We start from the raw sequence: 19,447 nt of genomic DNA, 5'->3' as shown, positions 1-19,447 counted from the left end.
AAAATATCTCTTTTTTTTTTTTTTCTAGTCAGATCCACCAATAGCAAATTACTTCACAGACGTTTCAAATGTTAAATATCTTTGCTTTTCAGTCCACACTGCTCAGTCTTTCCCACCTTTACCCAGTGAGTCCCACCAGAAGGGTATGTTAATAATATTTTCCATTTTAAAACCTTGAGGTTATGGATGAAGAAACCTATAGATAAGTTAAATGAGTAATACAGAAGGCAGACCGCATGTGAGGCAGTGGCTCAGGTGCAGAATTTGGCCTCTAGAACCACATACCTAGCACTGACTCAGTCCTTGCTAGCTTTTTCAGTACCTTGGGAACAGCACTGGCATGTTTCAAAACTTCCACTCCCTAAAGGATTTAATTTGCTTATTTTATGTAGCTTGAAAAGAACACAGTTAGTACGTGTGCCGGTGTAGTCTGAACTTGCCTATTCATCAAATATGCTCTACTGGGTACCACCAGCCACCTCAGTGACCACTACCACCTTGTGTAAATTTTCTATAGCACCAACCTCCTGTGCCACGCCTATTTGTGAGGCAAAGTGTGTGTCAGTATGCCTGATTAATTTTGATGAAGGGATTTGCATCTGGTTGTGGTGGTGTGTTTGGTCAGGTTCTGGGTAACCTGAGGCTGGTCTTACAGTGTCATCTGACCAGTACCTTCAGACTGCCCAAACAGTGGCTGAATTCGTTTTAAATGACCCATTTAAAACTCCAGCCTGGACTAATTCAGCAGGGCTCTGTGTGCACCAAGAGGAGCAGCCACCCTTCCCCTCTTCTTGGGGTCTGGGTGCCTGTGCTCCCTGACTGGGTGCTGTGGATGGGCCCTGGTCAGGGGGGGCACGGTCCTGCTGGCCCCATGGCTACCCTCAGCTCCTGGGCAAGCCCAGGACTCTGACTTTCCTGGGGACCAGTTTCTTTCGGGACATATGAAATCTTTTGTGCTCCCATTCAAACAGCCCCCACCTTCTCCTGGGAGCCGTCGTCTCAACAGCTTGTGAACTGCCACAGTCTGCAGCCTGGTGTTTATGATAAGCCAGCAATGATTACGGTTTTGTTTAATATACAGTTCTGCGTTTTATTCTAGTTCAGTACCGGCAACGTGAGCGGCTGAGACTCCCCCTAGAGTAGTCAGGGGTGGGCAGAGACCTCTCCAGTTCTCCCAAGGCAGCCCTTCCAGTACCAGTGCTCTTGGTCCACAGGTGTAGAGTGGTCTGCTGGGATCTCTTGCAAGGTGGAGTTCCATGCTGATGTAGATGTTGCTAGCCAATTTATGAATCGCTTATCATAAATGAAAGACAGAAAATTCACTCTACATGATCTGAAAAATCTGTTAATAACAATGTCTCGGTTTAGAATTAACATTTGCAGAATTAGGAGGGGATCTGACAAAAACACCAGGCTAACAAAAGCTTCAGAAATGTTATCAACCTTCCATAAGAAAGCAGTAGACGGAACAATTGTGTTCATACCCTTCTAGAAGTTGCCAAATGTTGTATGCACCTGTTTTGTAACAGACTAACAAGGGCTGCTGTAATGCACAGTTCTGGGAAATGCACAGCACAATTTTTCAAAACACTGTTTTTGAAAAAGTTATTTTAAAATAATGTTATATTTTTTACCTTCTCCTCTTCCAGACAATGTAAATTCAAGTGAGTAGTGGATGATTTCAAGGTTCCTTTTGGACTATTCCTTCAACCTGTCTGGATCCCTCTGCATGGCAGCCTTCTTCCTGAGCAAATCAGCAGGTGACCCCAATTTGGTGTCATCTGCAAACATGATGACAATGCACTCCATCATCTCCTCCAGGTCATTGACAAAAACATTAAACCAGATAGGTCCCAGGATAGACCCCTGTGGTACCCCACTTGTCACACCCTTGGTAGAATCATACTGACTGTTCCCAGTGATCATCTTCTCCTTAGTGTGCTCCAGGAGGACTCACGCCATGAGTTTCCTATGTTGATAGGCCTGCAGTTCTCTGGGTTGAACTTTTGGCCTTTTTTTGAACATGGGTGTAACACCTTTCCTCAATAAGTTGAAGTATGTTATCACTTTCCAGGAAAAAACAGGAAGCAAATGAAGAGTTTGTTTAGAATCTATTTAATGAGACCATAATGCCATCTCCTGAGTCTCTCGATATTGTCTTTATTACACTTTCCTATTCCCTTCCCTACAGAGAGCCAATGAACGGTTCATAGCTCATGGCTAGGTTTTGGTGGATTAGAGCCAAACTATGCTTCACTCTGGCAATTTTGCCCAAGAGAAAAGATACTGTGAAGGGTTGTATAAACTAGTATAGTCTAGTAAAACCCCATCACTCTCTTAGCAAGTGATTGTGAGCATTTCAACTCTGGCCACTGCTGCACACTGAGAGAAATACAAAGAAGGTTTTCATGCATGTCCAGCATGAACTCGGCCTCATTAAGAAATTGGCCTTGTTGTTCTGATCTGCTGCAAAAAGATTCCCAGGTGAGTCTTTGACCAAAAGGCAATCATTAACTTTGTCAAAGGCAGTAGATGTGCCAAGAGCTGTTTGCATCCAGCTACAGTAGAAGCTGGGCAGTGTGGGGGATCGCCCCTGGTTGCACTGGTAACTGGAAGGCTCCCCAGCACTGGAACGTGTCCCAGAACAACTGTTCCCAGCACTGATTTGGCCAGTATTTGCAAGCAATGTCCTGAACAACTCCTGGACATAGTCCAGAGGTTAGCTCAGGTCAGGGCTAATTTCTAAGGGCAGTTTGCATGTGTCCACCTTATTTAAAGATTTAATAAAATGTATCTGGGCTCTTACATGGCAATTGGCCTCAGTGCAAGAAAGTAGTGCTGGGAGTATTTATTCTAGTGATCGAATGTCTAGTATCATTATAAAACTAGTTTAATAATCAAATAGCTATGTTCAAATGTCTAGTCTAGAAATCTCAGCCTTTGAGTCTCAAAGTGAAAAACAAATTTATACCAAAGCATAAGCATGAGGTGTCAGTGATTCCTCACCTAATTATGAAAAACATTGTGAGACCCCCAAAACCTGAATCTCAGAGACCAAAAGGAGCAGCAAGATATATGAGTTATCAAAATTAGTGGGGCTACTCAGAGGATAAAATTCTTTTTCTTGTGAATGAAAGTGCTCAAAGTCTAATACTGTTAAGGGAGGAAATCACTGAGCATTTTCTGTTTGAGTCTTAAGACCACCTTAGAAGCCATGGTGAGCTTCCAGCATTATATCCTCACATAGGAACAAGTAGATGGTTCACCGACCAACCATCCAAACTGGGGAGTCAGATGACGACTCTTTTGGCATAACTCCAGATCAAGGCTGAACCTTGCATGGAATTAGGCTTTAACCAAAAAAGGAAGTTTTGTCTGTGCTCTGCTATTACCTGCTCAAATTCTGATGCCTTTGCTGGAATATGCTTCTTTCCCAAAGAAAGGAGCCCAGAAATCAAATTATACCAGTAAAATTGTTACTGTGCTCCTGATCTTTGTCCAGGGTATCAGGAGACACCCCAGGAGATAAGGGTATTTGCCTCTTGTCTTCTGTGCTGACCTCATGGTCTCTGCTGACCACTTAGTTCTTACAAGGGCTTACATTGTCTGCCTGTTGCTATACTTCATGAGGGATACAGAAATTATCTTTTTGCCAAGTACCAATAATACTTTCATTCTGTGGAAATGTCACCTAATATTCTTTCCTTCTCAAAGCTTTCATGTGTGGAGCCACTATGGCAGTACGTGATAAATAAATGGCTATGCCCACTCCAGTATCTTCCCACAAAGTTAAATCAAACATTAAAATGTATTCTTTGGGTCCCATTCATAATACAAACAGATCAAATAGTAGGGGTTTTTGCCTCTTTAAAAAGAAAAATCTCTTTGATCCTGGCTTAACAAAGTAAAAGGGTGAGGGAGGCTGCACAAAATAAGAAGGCATCTGTCAAAAAGTTTGAGCCCTTGCCACAGAAGGAAAACAGGAAAGTGTGAATTCTGACAGGATAAATACAAAAGCACAGTAATTCAGGCCAAAAACATTTTTTATGGAACAACCTGTAAAAGGAATAAAAGAAATCTAATAATAAATCATTTCCCAAAAAGGAATCTTATCAGGACCCCCTGAGCAAATAGATGATGGAGGTATATTAAAAGATTTGTTAAAGGAAGTAAAGTGACAACGGAAAGTATCAGTAAGTATTTGGTACTACAAATGCCCTCAGAGATGTTATGCTGGGACTTTTCTTCAAGAGGAATGCGAGGGAAGATCATGCTCAAAATGAAGTGCCAAAGGGGTTAGAGAAAAAAAATGAGCATTTCATTGTTAGACCAGGAGAAACATCTAAGCTGTCCTGAGATAAGAAGCGGATTCTCATGTGGATACATAGTTACAGGTAGTTTAGGATAATAGAAACCAAAGATGACTGTAAGGAGGTTCAATAGCCTGATTATAGTGAGTGACTGAATGATAAACTGGCAGATGAAATGCCAATTTCATGTACAATGTACAAAAATGTAAAGTTGCACACATGATGAAGAAAAATTCTAACATGCTGAAGTGCTGGATTGGCTGGCTGGACATTTTACTCTGATACAGTATGGCCTTTATGCCCCTGTATATTGCTGTTGCTATATGATAAATTCCCAAACATTTTTCTGTTCGGTCTAAAAATGCTTGACTTGGGAGGCTCAAAATACTTTCCGAATACATTTGTCTGCATCATCTGAGCATGACAGAACTTTACCTGTGCTCTGCAACAGGGAAGGCACCACCAGCAGGACAGAATCTCTTCTGAAACCCCTTACGCTGATAAATTGCATGAGCATGTAGGGATCCAGCAATGCAAGAGTGTAAAGAAACCCAGCAACTTAGCACTGGAAAGAGTAACCACTTGCGAATTAATAAAAGTATTAGCAGAACCTGGCCCAGTGTTATTAGGAAGAGAGGAGAAAACTGAGAGCTGCAATTATAACAGTTTTCTAAAGCTTACTTAGAGAGGCTGCAATGGTCGGCTAAATCTAACATTTAGTGGGGAAATCTCTCAAGCCTGCCATATTTAGATACTACTGCTCTCAGCAGAGAAAACGAGCAATAGGGCTTTTACAGTACTCTACCCAACAACATAAAGCACAGCCTTTCCTGCAGAACACAATCTCAAATTTGAAATAGGGCAAAGTATGCCTCCCAGGCTTCTAGGAAGACGGCTTAACAAAGCCTACGTCAGGAACAATATTCCAGAAGATATCCCCATTCACATCTCTTTAGAAGGCCTACCCTCCAGTATATCAGGCAGTGTCCCCAGTCTGCTGTCATCCAGTTTGCTAAGGATGCGTTTCATCCCATTGTCCAAGTCACTGTTAGCAGTGAACACTAACATGCACTCAAAATTTTAAAAAACTAAGAAGTTAAAGAGGAATGAAAGACATAAAAAGGCAAGTGAGCAGTAGGAACAAGAAGAGCTAGGTACCTACAGAAGTAAATTCTGGGCTGATATCAAGTTTATGGTGGCTGATCTCTTAACTTGTGACACAATTAGGCTCTAGGATTAGTTAGGGTTGTAGACATACTCCTGTCCTTCGAGAGTCCTGTTCATTACGGGCCACCACTCAACGTGTCAGCTTGTTTTCAATCCCATTTTCATTTTTTTAGTTGCCAGTGAGTACTGTAAGAGATCTGAGGAGACTTCAGGTAAGAACAGGCCCATTCTTGACAGTAGAACAATGGCATTCAGGCACCAGAAATTTTTTGTAAAAAATTTTATTAATCTCAATAAATTCATTCTTATTACTTTTAGTATGAGATAAATCCATGCTTTTTCCTTAAAAAAAATTAAAATGTAACTAAAAATTCTTGACTGAAATATTTCAATCATATTATTAAAATCGAAGATATTCAATAAAGACAAGTTCCCCAAACAGTTAAAATCAGCCAAAATTAAGAGCAAATACAATGGCATTTCAAAAAATTACATGTAAAGTATCATTTTCTTTTGGCTGCACTGCTGTTTTTGTCAAGAAAAGGAAGAAAGTGAAAAAAGCCTCTCTATTATTCCAGATTTCCACAGGAATATGCTTCTGCCTGAGCTAAGAAATGCACTTTCACATTCCTCAGTTTTTCTTGGTTATTTCACTACATCAGTAATTAATATTATCTCTTCATTTTCAGATGTTATTGACTGAATTTTGCTCTCCATCATCTGAAAGGAAAATAAAAACTTCCATTAGTTTTATACATAAGGTTAGGTTAGCCTCTAGTTATGCACAATTCGGAGAGTATTTCAAATTTTGTTGCATATTTTACAGAAATATTTCACTTCTTTGTTTCTTAGCTGATAAGTTTTCCTTATCTGGCCATAACAGTGAAATTTCAGCAACTTTGTAGTGCTGACACGTGATTTTTGACTGGCACAGAGGTGGGCAGGGAGAACGTGTGCTTTTCTCCAACGTACCATCCAGATTACCACAAACCTTCTCAAACAAATTAATACAAAAAGATTAACTTTGCTAAGGTGTGAAAGTAGTAGAGTACACATTGGCCTGAAGTTTAGCTAACTGAACAGACCATGAGAAACTACTGGACATAACATGAGAAACTGCTGGACAAGAAATGGGCGCAAGTAAGCTGCTGGTTGGTATGCTGCTCTGACCACCACAATCTGTGCCTGTCCTGATTTCGACTGGGATAGAGTTTATCCTGTGTTTTTGAGTTCAGTATGAGAAGAATGTTAATAACACACTGATGTTTTCAGTTGCTGCCCAGTAGTGTTTATACTAAAAGTCAAGGATTTTTCAGCTTCTCCTGCCCAGCCAGCAAGAAGGCTGGAGGGGCACAAGAAGTTGGCACAGGACACAGCCAGGGCAGCTGACCCAAACAGGCCAAAGGGGTTTTCCATACCATGGGATGTCATGCCCAGTATATAAACTGGGGGGAGTGGGGGTGGGGGTGATCACCACAGGGGGAGTAACTGGGTGTCGGTCAGTGGGTGGTGAGCAACTGCATTGTGCATCACTTGTATATTCCGATCCTTTTATTATTGTTCCGATCCTTATTGTTACTGTTGTCATTTTATTAGTGTTATCGTTATTAGTTTTTTCCTTTCTGTTCTATTAAACTGTTCTTATCTCAGTCCACAAGTTTTACTTTGTTTCCTGATTCTCTCCCCCATCCCACTGGGTGGGGGGGAAGTGAGTGAGTGGCTGCATGGTGCTTAGTTGCTGGCTGGGGTTAAACCACGATGACGGTACATTACAAAATCCTGTTTTGAATCCTATCTTCCTTTCTATCCTGTCTAACTTGGTAGCAAACTTCACTGAAGCTGGACTAGTGTGTGAATAGAAGACCTGCGCCTGGAGAGACCCAAAGTGAGAGCTGGTGACCTGGTGGGGGGACCCACAGTCTGGACACAGAGATCAGATGTGAGAAACTTGTGAATTTATGGTTATTGTGAATGCAGAGAGTGAGGGTGTATGCATGTCTCACTGGCAAATTCCAGCCCTGCTCAGACAGAGAGGAGCAGCAGGACTGGGCTGTCTGTGACCCTATTTATATGACTGCTGTCGGTGTTGACGTGGTGCCAGCAAAAGTACCTGTGCTGGTCTGTGTGGCTGGCTGCATTAGTGTCCTCTGTGTGCGAGTGCCTCGTGCTGGGAAAACGCACAGCCTTTGCTGCTGTCTGGACCTACCAGTGGGAGCATCAGCCCTGTTAAATGGGAGAAACACCCTCCTGCATCTGGATTAGCACTGCATTTGATTTCCCTTAACAAACTTGCCTGCTGATTTTCTCTTGTAATTCCTCAAAATATGACAAAGAGTTATCCTCTGTGTTAAGCTCCTTGTCATTTAAAAAATACCCGCAATAGAGTCTTGTATGTATTTCATGCATTTAATATAAAATAAAAAGAGAACATACCTTTGGATTTGTATCAGGCAGTCCACGAAATACTTGTTTTGGCTCTGGGATTTGTGGAAATGCTGCTTTCCAACAGCCAGTCCTGGAGATCAAAAGGGATGAAATAGAAAAGTGTGAGTGAAAAGGTTTTATCTTTACTACAGAGACACCTTTACGTTATTTGTGTAAGAACTGCAGATATTTCATACACTCACACAAAATAAAATAAACACATAAGTTGTTTACCTTTTGCAGAACAAAATTGTGCCAATTACCACTAAGAATGTTGCAATAGCTACCACAAGTAAAATCCATACTGAAGAAGAAATAATTTCTTCATTTCCTGAAAGAGAAACAGTCATAAATTATTATTATTAATGAAGAGGAACAGATGCACAGCTGTGTCAGACATCTACTCTGGTGACTGACTGGTGAATGTCAGCCAGAAAGTTTTCACTTGATATAAAAAATCAGTTCTTTAATTTAACACCTTAGCAGTAATGTCTGCTGGGAGGGATTAACATTGAGCCTGTTTGTCCATCCCCTGTAGTAAGCAGGTATGCACTTCAGCTGCAAATGTGTAACTTTTTATATTTATTTCCAATATTAGAGTGTTAAGAGATTTATTAAGTCTCTTCCTCCTCTTTTCTGTAGCATGCAGTGAAACAAAATATTTGCCAACCCTTTATAGATCTTTGTGTCCTTAGGTGTGCGGCAATGTGTGAGGTAGACAGGACATCGCTGGGGGAAGAGTAGCCCAAGGCATGGATTTGTTTTTACCAAACTCAACCGGTGCACTCCACTCTCCCCAGGCTGGGCTCACGAAGCAGGCACTGCCAGCAGCTCTCATTTTCAAGAGGTACTTCTTTCTTGTATTGGATCTTTGAAATGTGTGACTATTTGCCCATTCCTAAAAACAAAGCAAAACTGAGATGTTTTTCTTTGTTTCATATCTAGGTGTTGATAATGTAGAAGTTCCTTTTACCAGCGAAACTTTTACAAGGCTAGGAGAACATTGCTTGTTAAAGTAGACTGCTGTTACAAGGCAAAAAACCCGCATATGCATGTTCATTATGTATATAATACGTACGTATCTGTGTATCTCCTTTAAAAATAACCTGTCACTCAATAAACCTTTTGTTTAGAAGCTATTTGTGTTTTAAACTATATCCTGTAATTTCTTACAATGTAGTCTGATCTATTGTTAACTTCCCTTGGCACATTGACAGAGGTAGAAAAATAGAACTGTCTCATTTTGAGTGGTTTGAGGAATAAACTGCTTGCATTCACCTCGCCTTCCTCAGTCTTTGCATTATGACTTTTCAGGAAAAGCATAACTTTTTCAGCCAAACTTGTAAAATAAGTAGAAGACTGCAGTACTTAGTGTTTCTAGAATTTACTGAAACTCACTTGCTCTTGGAGACTTTCAGGGTAGAGGTGGGATGTGCAAGCTGCACTGGTTAGAAGGAGGTGCAGCATACCTGGAGGACAGCCTCTATCCCAAAGGGCTTTAGTGGTCTTTGTTTTTCATAAACAAAATTAAATTCCTAGGAGGTGTTTTCTCTGTGTCTCTTTTCTCTGCTGTCACTGATGTGTAACTTCAAATTCTGTTCCAAATATTTGAGGGGGAGAATGGACAAAATAATGTAAAATGGAAGGATTTTCAAAATACTTACAGGATAGTAATACAGTTCTGCCCCTGAATGTATAATAAATGACATATGTCATGATGATTTAGCAGTTTAACACATTCATGAAATTTATAAATAAGGATCCCATAAAGCACAGGACATTGAACACATACTGATTTAAAGGCCTTTGCATATAATTTACTTTTTACAAATGACTATGAAACTAACATGTATTGCTGATGAGTAGAACAAGCAGACTTACTTGTATAGAAGTATATTTGGTTTTCCCTTCAGGATTATCCTGTAAATTGAGAAAAAACCCTTCATTTTTATGATTGCTTGTTTTGTGTTTAAATAATAAGTAATTTTTATCTACTGTCCCCCTTTTCTGCATTACTCTTTCTTATCTATTTGACAGTTTGTTCAGAAGATCTAACACTTAGTGTCTAATATCTACAATGCCAAGTTTATTTAGTAACTAATTCTTCTATGGAAAAGTATTTGTTTTCCTTACCACCAGAGTTGAGAAATAAATTTTATTTCATATTGGTGATTAAATTGTAACACAAGCAAACCAGACCTGAATGAAAACTGTAACTTTATTCTTACAACCACTAGGAAAAAAGATAAAAATCTGTGAAATAAACTTTTTAGTTTACCTCTAGTGTTTATATTTTACAATAAATGTCACTATATTTAATTGCAAATACTATATAAATATTGTTTCCTTTTCCCTCAGATGAAAATATTCAGGACTGACGTGGATTCACAGATATTTTAGGCTGCCATCCAACTGCATTTTTGATAGACAGAATAAAATTCACTCATCTCTTCTGAATAGCCATGACTACCATGTAATGTAGTGACCACACACAACTAATGACTGCAGAGTGTATCATCTCCATTAGCCTGCCAGAGTTATGTATTTTTAAAATTATTTTGCGTTCTGTAATACTCCATTTTAAAACAAAATGAAATTAATCCAAACTTGTTTCATCAAACAACTGCATGCATGCTCATGTGGCACCTGAACATGAGTTTGCAAGGCATGCTGCTATACGGGACAGCTTCCAGAATCTATAAACAAGCTAGCTTAAGCACAGAGATCAATCTAGGAGAAAGTGCAACAATATAGTTTCCCTTTTTTTTGCGTTTATACTAAAATAATATATAAGAAATGAAAACAATGAGGTCATAGAAGACTTCAGAAAGTAGAGTTCCAGAAGGACAGCTGGTCTTTTGCAAATTTTGGAAGAAAAGATGTATGAAAGGGCACTGCGTTTAAAAAAATGAAGGAGGAAATGGGTATGATATTTAAAAGAGAGACTCCCTCCTGCAAGGGATGGCGGCACTAGCCTACTGGCCTGACCCATTGGAGGTCTGTTGCTTGCCAGGGGCCAGGATCCAGGATCCTGTGGAAGGACTGCCAGACTTGTCTGGCTATCGAACTATTACCCCTTCCTGCTCTTCTGTGTGGGCACCAATGATATGGCCAGGGGTAGGTTGGATGGTTTCAAGGGTGATTGCAGAGCACTGGGGAGATGGTGAAGGGCAGGAAGCCCAGATGGTGTCTCCTTAGGCCTTCCAGTGAGAGGGAAAGGCTTGAACAGAACTGGATTCATCCAGCAGGTCTGGAGTCTGGTGGCACAGGCAGGGCTTTAGCTTCTACAACCTTGGGACCCTTTTTGAGAAACAGGGGCTACTGAGCAGGCATAGCATGCATCTCACCAAGTGGGCTGAGAGTGTCCTTGCAAACAGGCTTGCTAAACTCGTCCTTGGGCTCTACGTAAAGGAGTACTTTGAGTACATAGAGCTCTGTCTTGGGACAAATGATGAACCAGTAAGAGAGTTTGTGAGTAGGCATCAGAGGACAGACCAACACAGGTGGCAATGTAGTAGGTGTTTTTTCCAGACCTACCGATCAAGAAAAGGAAGCAGATGAGCCCTTTTCAGTCAGTTTGAGAAATGCTCACAGCCACAGGCCTTGGTACTCGAGGGAAACTGCCCTGGAGGGCAAAAAGTTGTTGGCTGATCTACAAGGACAGCCTCCTCAGAGCACAAGAATGGTCCATTCTGGTGTCCAGAAAATCGAGCAAGTGTGCCAGGTGAGCATGGCAGGACATGAAGCTTGAATGGGAGCTCAGAGATGAAAAGGAAGTGTGCAGAATGTAGAAGGGATTTGGGAGGAATCCAGAGACATCATCTGCACATGCAGGAATGGAGCCAGGAAAGCCAAAGCTCAGCTGGAGTTGAGACCAGTGAGGGAGGTGAACACAAGAAAGGTTTTTATGAGTGCACTGGCAGCAAAAGTGAGATTAAGGAGAATGTAGGCCTGTTGCTCACTGAGTTGGCGGAAACTAATGACAAGGGCCATGGGAAAGGCTGAGGTATTTGGTGCCTTTTTAGCTCCATTTTCACTGGCAAGGTTTGCCTTCAGGTCTCCCAGATATCCTGATCTATAAAGCCTTAACTTAAAACATAGCTGAAGAAGAAACCAAGAGTCTCAGCAAATTCAGTTTATCAGTGTCAGACATGCAAAAATGGGATTGAAATTATGTTACTCATGGAGTTACCCTTTTTTTTGTTTGCTCCTAAGGCAAGTAATTTCCGTGTGAATTGAATATTCCTTATAAACAGAATATTAGGCATATTAAAAGATGTTAAGAAGTATGTATTGCTTTACTGCAATGTACTTTTATTCCAACATCACACAGATTTTTCTGCAGGCTTTCTTTGCTGCAACGGCCAAGGGATTCGGAGAAGTATTTCAGTTTCACAGCAGCTAGTTGGGCTTGCAAGAAAACTCATCTATGAAATAGCAAGCCCGATCCAGACTAAGAAGTTCCAAATAGCAGAAATCTAGGGAATGCCTTCCATCAGCCACTAAGTGGCCAAATCTGGTTGTAGTACAGGCAGGTTTTTCCTTTGTAGTCACTGTCTGCCACCCTGTGGTCATGTAGCGCAGTTCTGCCACAGTTACAGTGGTTTAGGTCTACTCTTGCAACAGAACACAGCAATCTCACTCCTTCCTTATTGCTGCAAAAAGACTCGTAAAGCCAAGGTCTGAATTTGACCTTCAGTAGCTTAAATCATTCCCTCAGTAACCTGTGCTTATCCACACTGCCTCTCTGCTTTCTCTCACATTTATTTTCCTTTTATTTAACATTATACAGCTTCAACTTTTGGACCAACTGGTGTGTTGCTTATATATATATGGAAAAGCTATTTATATTTCATATGTACAGAAATTTCATTCACCTCCATCAACTCATATTTGTTAAGTGGATGCACATTTCTCTAGTCAGCCCAGCTCTGCCCTTTCACAGAGATGCAGTCACCACTGGAAGGACTCCAGTCCAGGACGGCTCCAACAGGTCTTAGTGAAAGAAGTGCCTTTTCTGAGTTTTGGCACAGCCAGAGCTGTGATATGTTCAAGTCTTGATTAACCATACTTCTCCTCTTAGTCCCACACAGTCACAGTCATGCAGTGTATTTCCAGCAACATCTCACTCAGGGAACAGGGATTTAAAAAAAATGGGGCAGTATGGCATAACACGGTGCTGAAAGGCAAAACCACAAAGGAGTACAGTGCTACGTATGAGGAAGGCCACACTATATGAGAGACTGATTTTTCTTTTCACCCATATATATTGCTAAATGCAAACATATGTATTAATGGTAGAGGTAGGTAAAGAAATTCCTCTTACCTTATACTTTATGTTGATTTCATATTTAAAACAGTTGTCTTTGTTAGAATGACTTATTTGGGGTTGTTGCCATTGAATTATGCAATCATTTTTAATTTCATCACAGTTGACAGTGATATTTGATGGAGGCATGAGCTTTTCTGAAATGATATATCCAGGAATTCAAATAATTAAAATCTCTTGATCTCTTTTTATTTTGATAAAAGAGTGCAATTGTAAGCAACACTTCTATGAAGAAAGATAATAATTTGTATCTATTTGTCTTAGGAACTCTGTTAGAAATAATTGAAAGACAGAAGTTCTTTAAATCTTGTCCCCAGTATCAGAAAAAACAGGGACTAAGGCAGGGAACATTACTTAGGAGCATACAAAGATACAAACCCCCTCTGTTTACTTTTCTAGGTGAATAAGGTAGAGTCTTGTCTTCTTTTTATAAGGATATTTTTTACTGCAGAATGAGGAGCTGATGCTACACCCTAATGTAAGAAAGTCAAAGGTCACTTCTTTCTTCAAGCCTCCTCACACAATGCTGCTGTGACATGAAGGTGTTGCTTGCTTGGTGTTGTGAACTATGCAGTTTATTCCCCCTCCTTCTAAAAAATTAGCCATACAAATTTAAGAAAGACACTTCAGTTTTAAGAATCTAGCCAACTTCTTCATATATCTCCCCTAATTTCACAGATGTGAGCAAAAATGTGAGGACTTTTATATCTTGATCATTGCTGAGGACTTGATTATTGTAACAGCAGAAGACAGCCACTCATGACAGAAAGGGTGCTAAAAGGCTGATAGAGGAAAGCTTAGTTTCAGCTAGACTACTACTTTACATCAATCTTTAGAGACAGGCCTGGCCTATTTGTGATGGGCTATTTTGTCAAAGAACAGTTGTGTTTCATCTGCCATGAGTGATATTACAGCTTAATTCCTTCTCCTTATAGATGAAGCCTCATTTGTCCATTTTTTGGAGACAATACCAAAAACAGTGGGACTTTGCCAAAAAGGCTTTGCCACAGTAAAAGTAATTGCACAGGATGCTTCTGAGTAGAGCACCTCAGGGGTGCTTTTGTACACATACTGATGTCTTTAATCAAGGGTACGGTGTCAGTGTATGCCATCCCCACTGGCAATGAGAACCACAAACCAGTGCTCAGATAACCTTCTCCTGAAAAGTCTCCTCTGTTGAAAGGTCTTTGGCCACCATCGAAAGGACAGCAGGGGGAAGCACAATCATCTGTTAAAGTCCTTTGGACCTTGTTGGAGAAAAAACTGAAAACAGCAAGGGTAGATTGCTAACAAATCTGAGACAGGCTGCAGCTGTGGAGCTTTCTTGCTTATTTTCCCTCATTGCTCTTTTGCTTGAGGAACAGATTTTCTTGAAGAGGCCACAGTCTCTTACTTTCAACTCTAGGTGAGACAGGGTACTTGCTTCCTTCTCAGGGATAAATGCTCTATTACCTGCATGCAATAATGAAAATAACGCAGAAAGAAATTATTTACTTACCAATTTCATACAGTTGAATGTACTCATCATAGAACTGGATCAGGGCATCTTTGCTAGACCCATTCACCAGGAAGTAAGCTTTTTCAGGCTTTATCCTCACATTTTGGAACATACATCCTGTGTTTCTGCCATTTTCATCTTTAATGTAGAGCTCACATTCCATTGCATCTTCATATCTGTTTATAGCAAGGTAGTTTAGTTAAATGGGGTCAGTGTGATGTGTCGAATGAGAATTCAGACTTCCCTGGACTCAAGTGGACCTACTTACCTCGGGTTCTGCCAGTAGAGAAAATATTGGGTATCTTCTGGAGCATCCCTGCCTGGCTGCCAAGTGCAGTTCATGAGGGAGATGTTATAAATCACACAGGAGAAGTTTTCAATGGCTGACCCATTCATGCCTGCAAACACAGGAATATCCGTGATGAGGAAAAATTGTGTGACTGCTCCAAGCTGGAGGATCTTGGCACATGCTGAGATATGTTAGACACCTGCAACTCCAGCTGGTTATTGTTTGGGTTAGGAATGACTTGCTTCATTTTAAGTAGTTACACTGGAAGATATTTGCACTGACAGATTCAATGAAGAGTTTGTCATGGATAAATCCTCCAAAGATATGATTATAGCTGCACCCTGATAGAATAAGTCTCAGGGGAGCCTACACTGCTCTAGTACACTCTGACACCTAAAGTGGCTACCCCTGTGATTTGAATTATTCCTATTCAAAAGGAGACACTGGTGCCACAATGCCACAAAGTGAAACATGTGCCTGTCATCCTTCAGTACCCTGCCGTAGCATTTCTATCTGAAGGATGCTCTTCAGCATCCTGTCAAATGAATGGAGAGAATGAGGAGCTTCCCTGTGGACTCCAGAGAGGGAAAGAAACCCAAGTGCAGAGCTGTGAAGCTTTTCAAGACTTCAGGGGGATGTGTATGTAAACTTGTGAGGTGTTTGTGCTCTGCAGCGATACCTTCTTCCACCTGAGATTAACATGAGGAATCTTCTCCTGATCACGAACATAGCAATTTACTCCTTTACCCCCACACCCAACAAAACCTAATAAGGAGACTAAGCATACCTTTTAAAAGGAAGGATGATTTATCCATCCTTTTATAAGGAATCAGCAAATACTTTGAGCTTGATGAGGCAGGAAATAATACCATTTTGTATATGCCAACTCCATGTTGCTTAAATGAGCAGATCTTGTACCTCATTCTCTTAACAGTCTCATATATATTACCTCTCTCATACAAAGAGGAGTAAATTCTGTCAGACCTTTCATTATTGCGGATGAAACTCTGCAAAGTGTAAAATGACTGCCTGGGGAAGGAGCTGGCTTGAGATTCATCTCCACTAATATTAGCTTTCTAAAAACTAACACCTAATTTGGGCAAGTCATACAGGTGCCTTGTCTATGCAGTAGTGAAGGAAGACAGAGACAGTGGCTTATAAGAGGTATGTACTTGGCAGATGGACTGTTAGATGGCTATGGGACTGGCTGGATGGGTGCATCTAAAGCCTTACAGTTGCCAATGGCTCAATGTCCAAGTGGAAACCAGTAACAAGTAGTGTCCCTCAAGGGTTTGTACTGGAACCAGTACTGTTTGACATCTTCATTAATGACATAGAGACTGGGATTGAGTGCACTCTCAGTAAGTTCGCAGATGACACCAAGCTGAGTGGGGCAGTTGATTTGCTAGAAGGAAGGGATGTCATCCAGAGGCACCTGGCCAGGCTTGAGAAGTGGGGCTGTGCAAACCTCGTGGAGTTCAAGAAGGCCAAGTGTAAGGTCCTGGCCCTGGGTTGAGGCAATCCCCAGTATCGATACAGACTGGGGGATGAATGGGTTGAGAGCAGCCCTGCAGAGAAGAACTTGGGGATATTGGTGGGTGAAAAATCAGACATGAGCTGGCAATGTGTGCTTGCAGCCCAGAAAGCCAATCATATCCTGGGCTGCATAAAAAACAGCATGGCCAGCAGGTCGCAGAAGGTGATTCTCATCCTCTATTCCGCTCTTGTGAGGTCCCATCTGGAGTACTGCATCCAGCTCTGGGGTCCCCAGCACAAGAAAGATACAGATCTGTCAGAGTGGGTCCAGAGGAGGGCCACAAGAATGATCAGAGGGCTGGAACCCCTCTCCTCTGAAGAAAGGCTGTGAGAGTTGCGGTTGTTCAGCCTGAAGAAGAGCAGGCTCTGAGGAGACTCTATTGTGGCTTTTCAATACATAGAAGGAGCTTGTAAGAAAGATGGAGAGAGACTTTTTACTAGGGCCTTTAGTGACAGAACAGGGGGCAATGGTTTAAACTGAGAGTGTAGATTTAGATTGGACATAAGGAAGACATTTTTTACAATGAGGGTGGTAGGATGCTGGAACTGGAACCGGAGAAGCTGTGGATGATCTGTCACTGGCAGTGTTCAAGGCCAGGTTGAATGGGGCTTTAAGCAACCTGGTCTAGTGAAAGATGTCCCTGCTCATGGCAAGGAGGTTGAACTAGATGATATTTAAAAGTTGCCTTCCAACCCAAACCATTCTATGATTGTATGAACTTGCTTGGCCCTCAAGAGCCACTCCAGAAATATTGTGTCTTCACAGGCTTCTGTGTCACACCAGTCAGCCCTGAGCAAGCACATCACTGCACCTCCAAAGTCCCTGAATGCTTATGTGCTGTTTTTAGGTAAGTCAGTTAAGGACCCATGTATCTAATTCAGTCTGTCCTTTGTACTTAAAAATTCTCATCCACACAGCATGAGATGCCTCTCACCAAAGTTCCTCTGAAAACAGGAAAAAAACTAATCTTACACATCAGACCCATCAAGGCCCTGACTCCAGAAGAGTCCTCTGATGGCAAGAATTTCACAAGAATAGCCAGAGAGGGCAAATAAGCCTCAGTACCAAGACAGGTCTCAACAAAAACTAGAAAGGACTGCTAAAACACAGACTCTCTTGTTCCTACCAAGGATACTTTTTTCAGTTACTTAAGGATATGAAAGAAAAAGAAGAAAGTGTAATGATTTATCTCTCTTAAAACTTTACATGGCAAATTTACCACTATAGTCTTGGTAAAATCTCCTGCAGTCAGTGAACACCAGTCCTCAGTGAAATTCATGCTGCTCAGTCAACTCAGTTCCATTTTCCACTGCTTCAGCATCAAATTTCTAATGGGTGATTCTGGCATCTCCACTGCAAGTGTCACATAATAGGACCAGTAAGGTGCAAGACTGATTCCCAGAGTTTTGGTGCAGAGGTTACTACCTAGCACATCTAGGACTGAAGGCAACTTAAGCGCAACTACCTATAATGAGAAGCATGTTACACTCCACCTTGGAGGATTGCCCCATGGAAGTGTTCTACTCACAGTCTGTGCAGTGCCAGCCAACACACAACTGGGTGATCAGCAACATCCACTGGGTCATGAAGATGAGTGTAAGAGGAGCGGTCATCTCTTTCTTCATCCTCGGAGACAGAGAACAGTGAAACTTGCTCAAGGTGAAAGATGCCATTGTGAACCACTCTCCCCTAAATTTGTATAGTTTGACCTGCTCATATGCCTGCTGCTATACTTCTCAAGCAGTCAATGTTCAAATAAAGAGTAACAAAGTGTAAGAAGTCGCCCCTTTCTGTAACAAAACAATTTGTGTAATGATTCGTAAAGCTTCTGATCTCAGGAGCACTGCGTAAACATTACATACACACATATTTTTGGTGACTGCTGTCTTAAGGTCTAGAGATTATTTATTTATTTGCTATATACAAACATTAGGATGAATAGATGTGAAGCAGGTGGGTAAACAGTTGCAAACAGAAAATATCAAAATGGGTCACAGCAGTATCAATCATCTTGAGTTATCCAATGGTGAGTAGGGCAAGTTTGATGAGGGTGTTAGTTCATGTACTGTCAAGGATGTTTTTGAGTATATACTTAAAAGTGGATCTTGGAGAGGTGTCTAACTTCTACAAATTCAGTACCAAACACAGTAAGACAATAAAAATTGTGGCTAGGATGTTTCTTAGCAGGCAGTAGGCACTTTATTTGCAAAAAACTTCATAAAATTTAGCTCCATGTATTCCTCTGACAGCTTTTTAGATTTTGCCTGGGACATCACCCCTCCAGCCCTGGACTTCCTAGAGTGTCTGTGAATACCCCAGCAAGCAAAATAGTCAGAAAGATAAAGATGGACCCACCTCCTATTTCAATATGTCTTTATCTCGTTTATCTTTCTGTCATAGTCTTCAGGCTCAGAGAAGATGGAGACTCGTATTTTAAATGGTTGTATAGCTAAAAATAGGGCTGTCTGCCTTGCTGCTTGTATTTTGGGGAACTGTTGTGCCATCGGAAGTGTTGCAAGATATGATGTTCATCACTTCCCTCCCAATTCTTGACAAATACGTTATTGCAGAACTCATGATTTCACGTAACGTGAACAAGCAGTTAGCTGGTTAAATTTTCCTTTCTGTTTTACAGAACCCACTGGTGCTTGGGAATCCAGTGAGTATCTCTCAATGCAAACCACCTCTGGGGGGTGGGGGGGCTCCCCATGGTGGGTCAGGGCAGGGCAAGGCCCGTCCCACCCCCCAGGAGCCGGGGGCACCGGGGCGGCCCCAGCCCCGGGCATCTGGCACCGCCATGGGGACGGGACAGGCCGAGGCCGGGCTGGGGCCTGCGTGTAGGCCCGGCTCGGAGGGGCCCATGGCCGGGCAGGGCAGGGCTGTGGGGAGCCGG

The 19,447-nt window shown here is 41.6% G+C and overlaps 1 protein-coding gene and 1 long non-coding RNA gene across 3 annotated transcripts; one reads left to right on the top strand and one right to left on the bottom strand.

The window, feature by feature from the left end:
- Window positions 1–5,812: 5,812 nt before the first annotated feature.
- On the bottom strand, window positions 5,813–19,027 carry LOC142044766 (granulocyte-macrophage colony-stimulating factor receptor subunit alpha-like). Of its 2 annotated transcripts, XM_075057585.1 has the most exons (10): window positions 18,910–19,027; window positions 18,083–18,180; window positions 14,997–15,126; window positions 14,729–14,904; window positions 13,228–13,367; window positions 9,783–9,821; window positions 8,670–8,799; window positions 8,136–8,232; window positions 7,911–7,992; window positions 5,813–6,197 (listed from the first exon to the last, which is right to left on the bottom strand). In XM_075057585.1, exons 2-10 carry the CDS (start codon window positions 18,177–18,179, stop codon window positions 6,123–6,125), a joined length of 966 nt encoding a protein of 321 aa, XP_074913686.1. In that variant the 5' UTR covers window position 18,180; window positions 18,910–19,027; the 3' UTR covers window positions 5,813–6,122. The 2 variants fall into 2 exon arrangements, with proteins under 2 accessions (XP_074913686.1, XP_074913688.1); XM_075057587.1 differs by lacking the exon at window positions 9,783–9,821.
- Window positions 7,318–9,516, top strand: LOC142044768 (uncharacterized). The gene is made up of 3 exons (XR_012654420.1): window positions 7,318–7,416; window positions 8,597–8,748; window positions 8,847–9,516. It is a non-coding gene; the product is annotated as an uncharacterized LOC142044768 (long non-coding RNA).
- Window positions 19,028–19,447: the final 420 nt, after the last annotated feature.

This window comes from Buteo buteo, chromosome 25 (genome assembly GCF_964188355.1).
Source record: "Buteo buteo chromosome 25, bButBut1.hap1.1, whole genome shotgun sequence".
NCBI classification, from domain to species: Eukaryota; Metazoa; Chordata; class Aves; order Accipitriformes; family Accipitridae; genus Buteo; species Buteo buteo.
The sequence above is the reverse complement of the archived record's forward strand: the minus strand, read 5'-3'. Positions and strand labels throughout refer to the sequence as shown.

Excerpts from the sequence above, each read along its gene's own strand:
- LOC142044766 (XM_075057585.1), bottom strand. The coding sequence starts at position 18,179 with ATGAAGAAAGAGATGACCGCTCCTCTTACACTCATCTTCATGACCCAG. Across the intron at positions 14,905-14,996 it reads CTCTACTGGCAGAACCCGAG|ATATGAAGATGCAATGGAAT; the intron begins GTAAGTAGGTCC and ends TGCTATAAACAG. Across the intron at positions 8,800-9,782 it reads CCAAATATACTTCTATACAA|GAATGGGCAAATAGTCACAC; the intron begins GTAAGTCTGCTT and ends CTTTGTTTTTAG.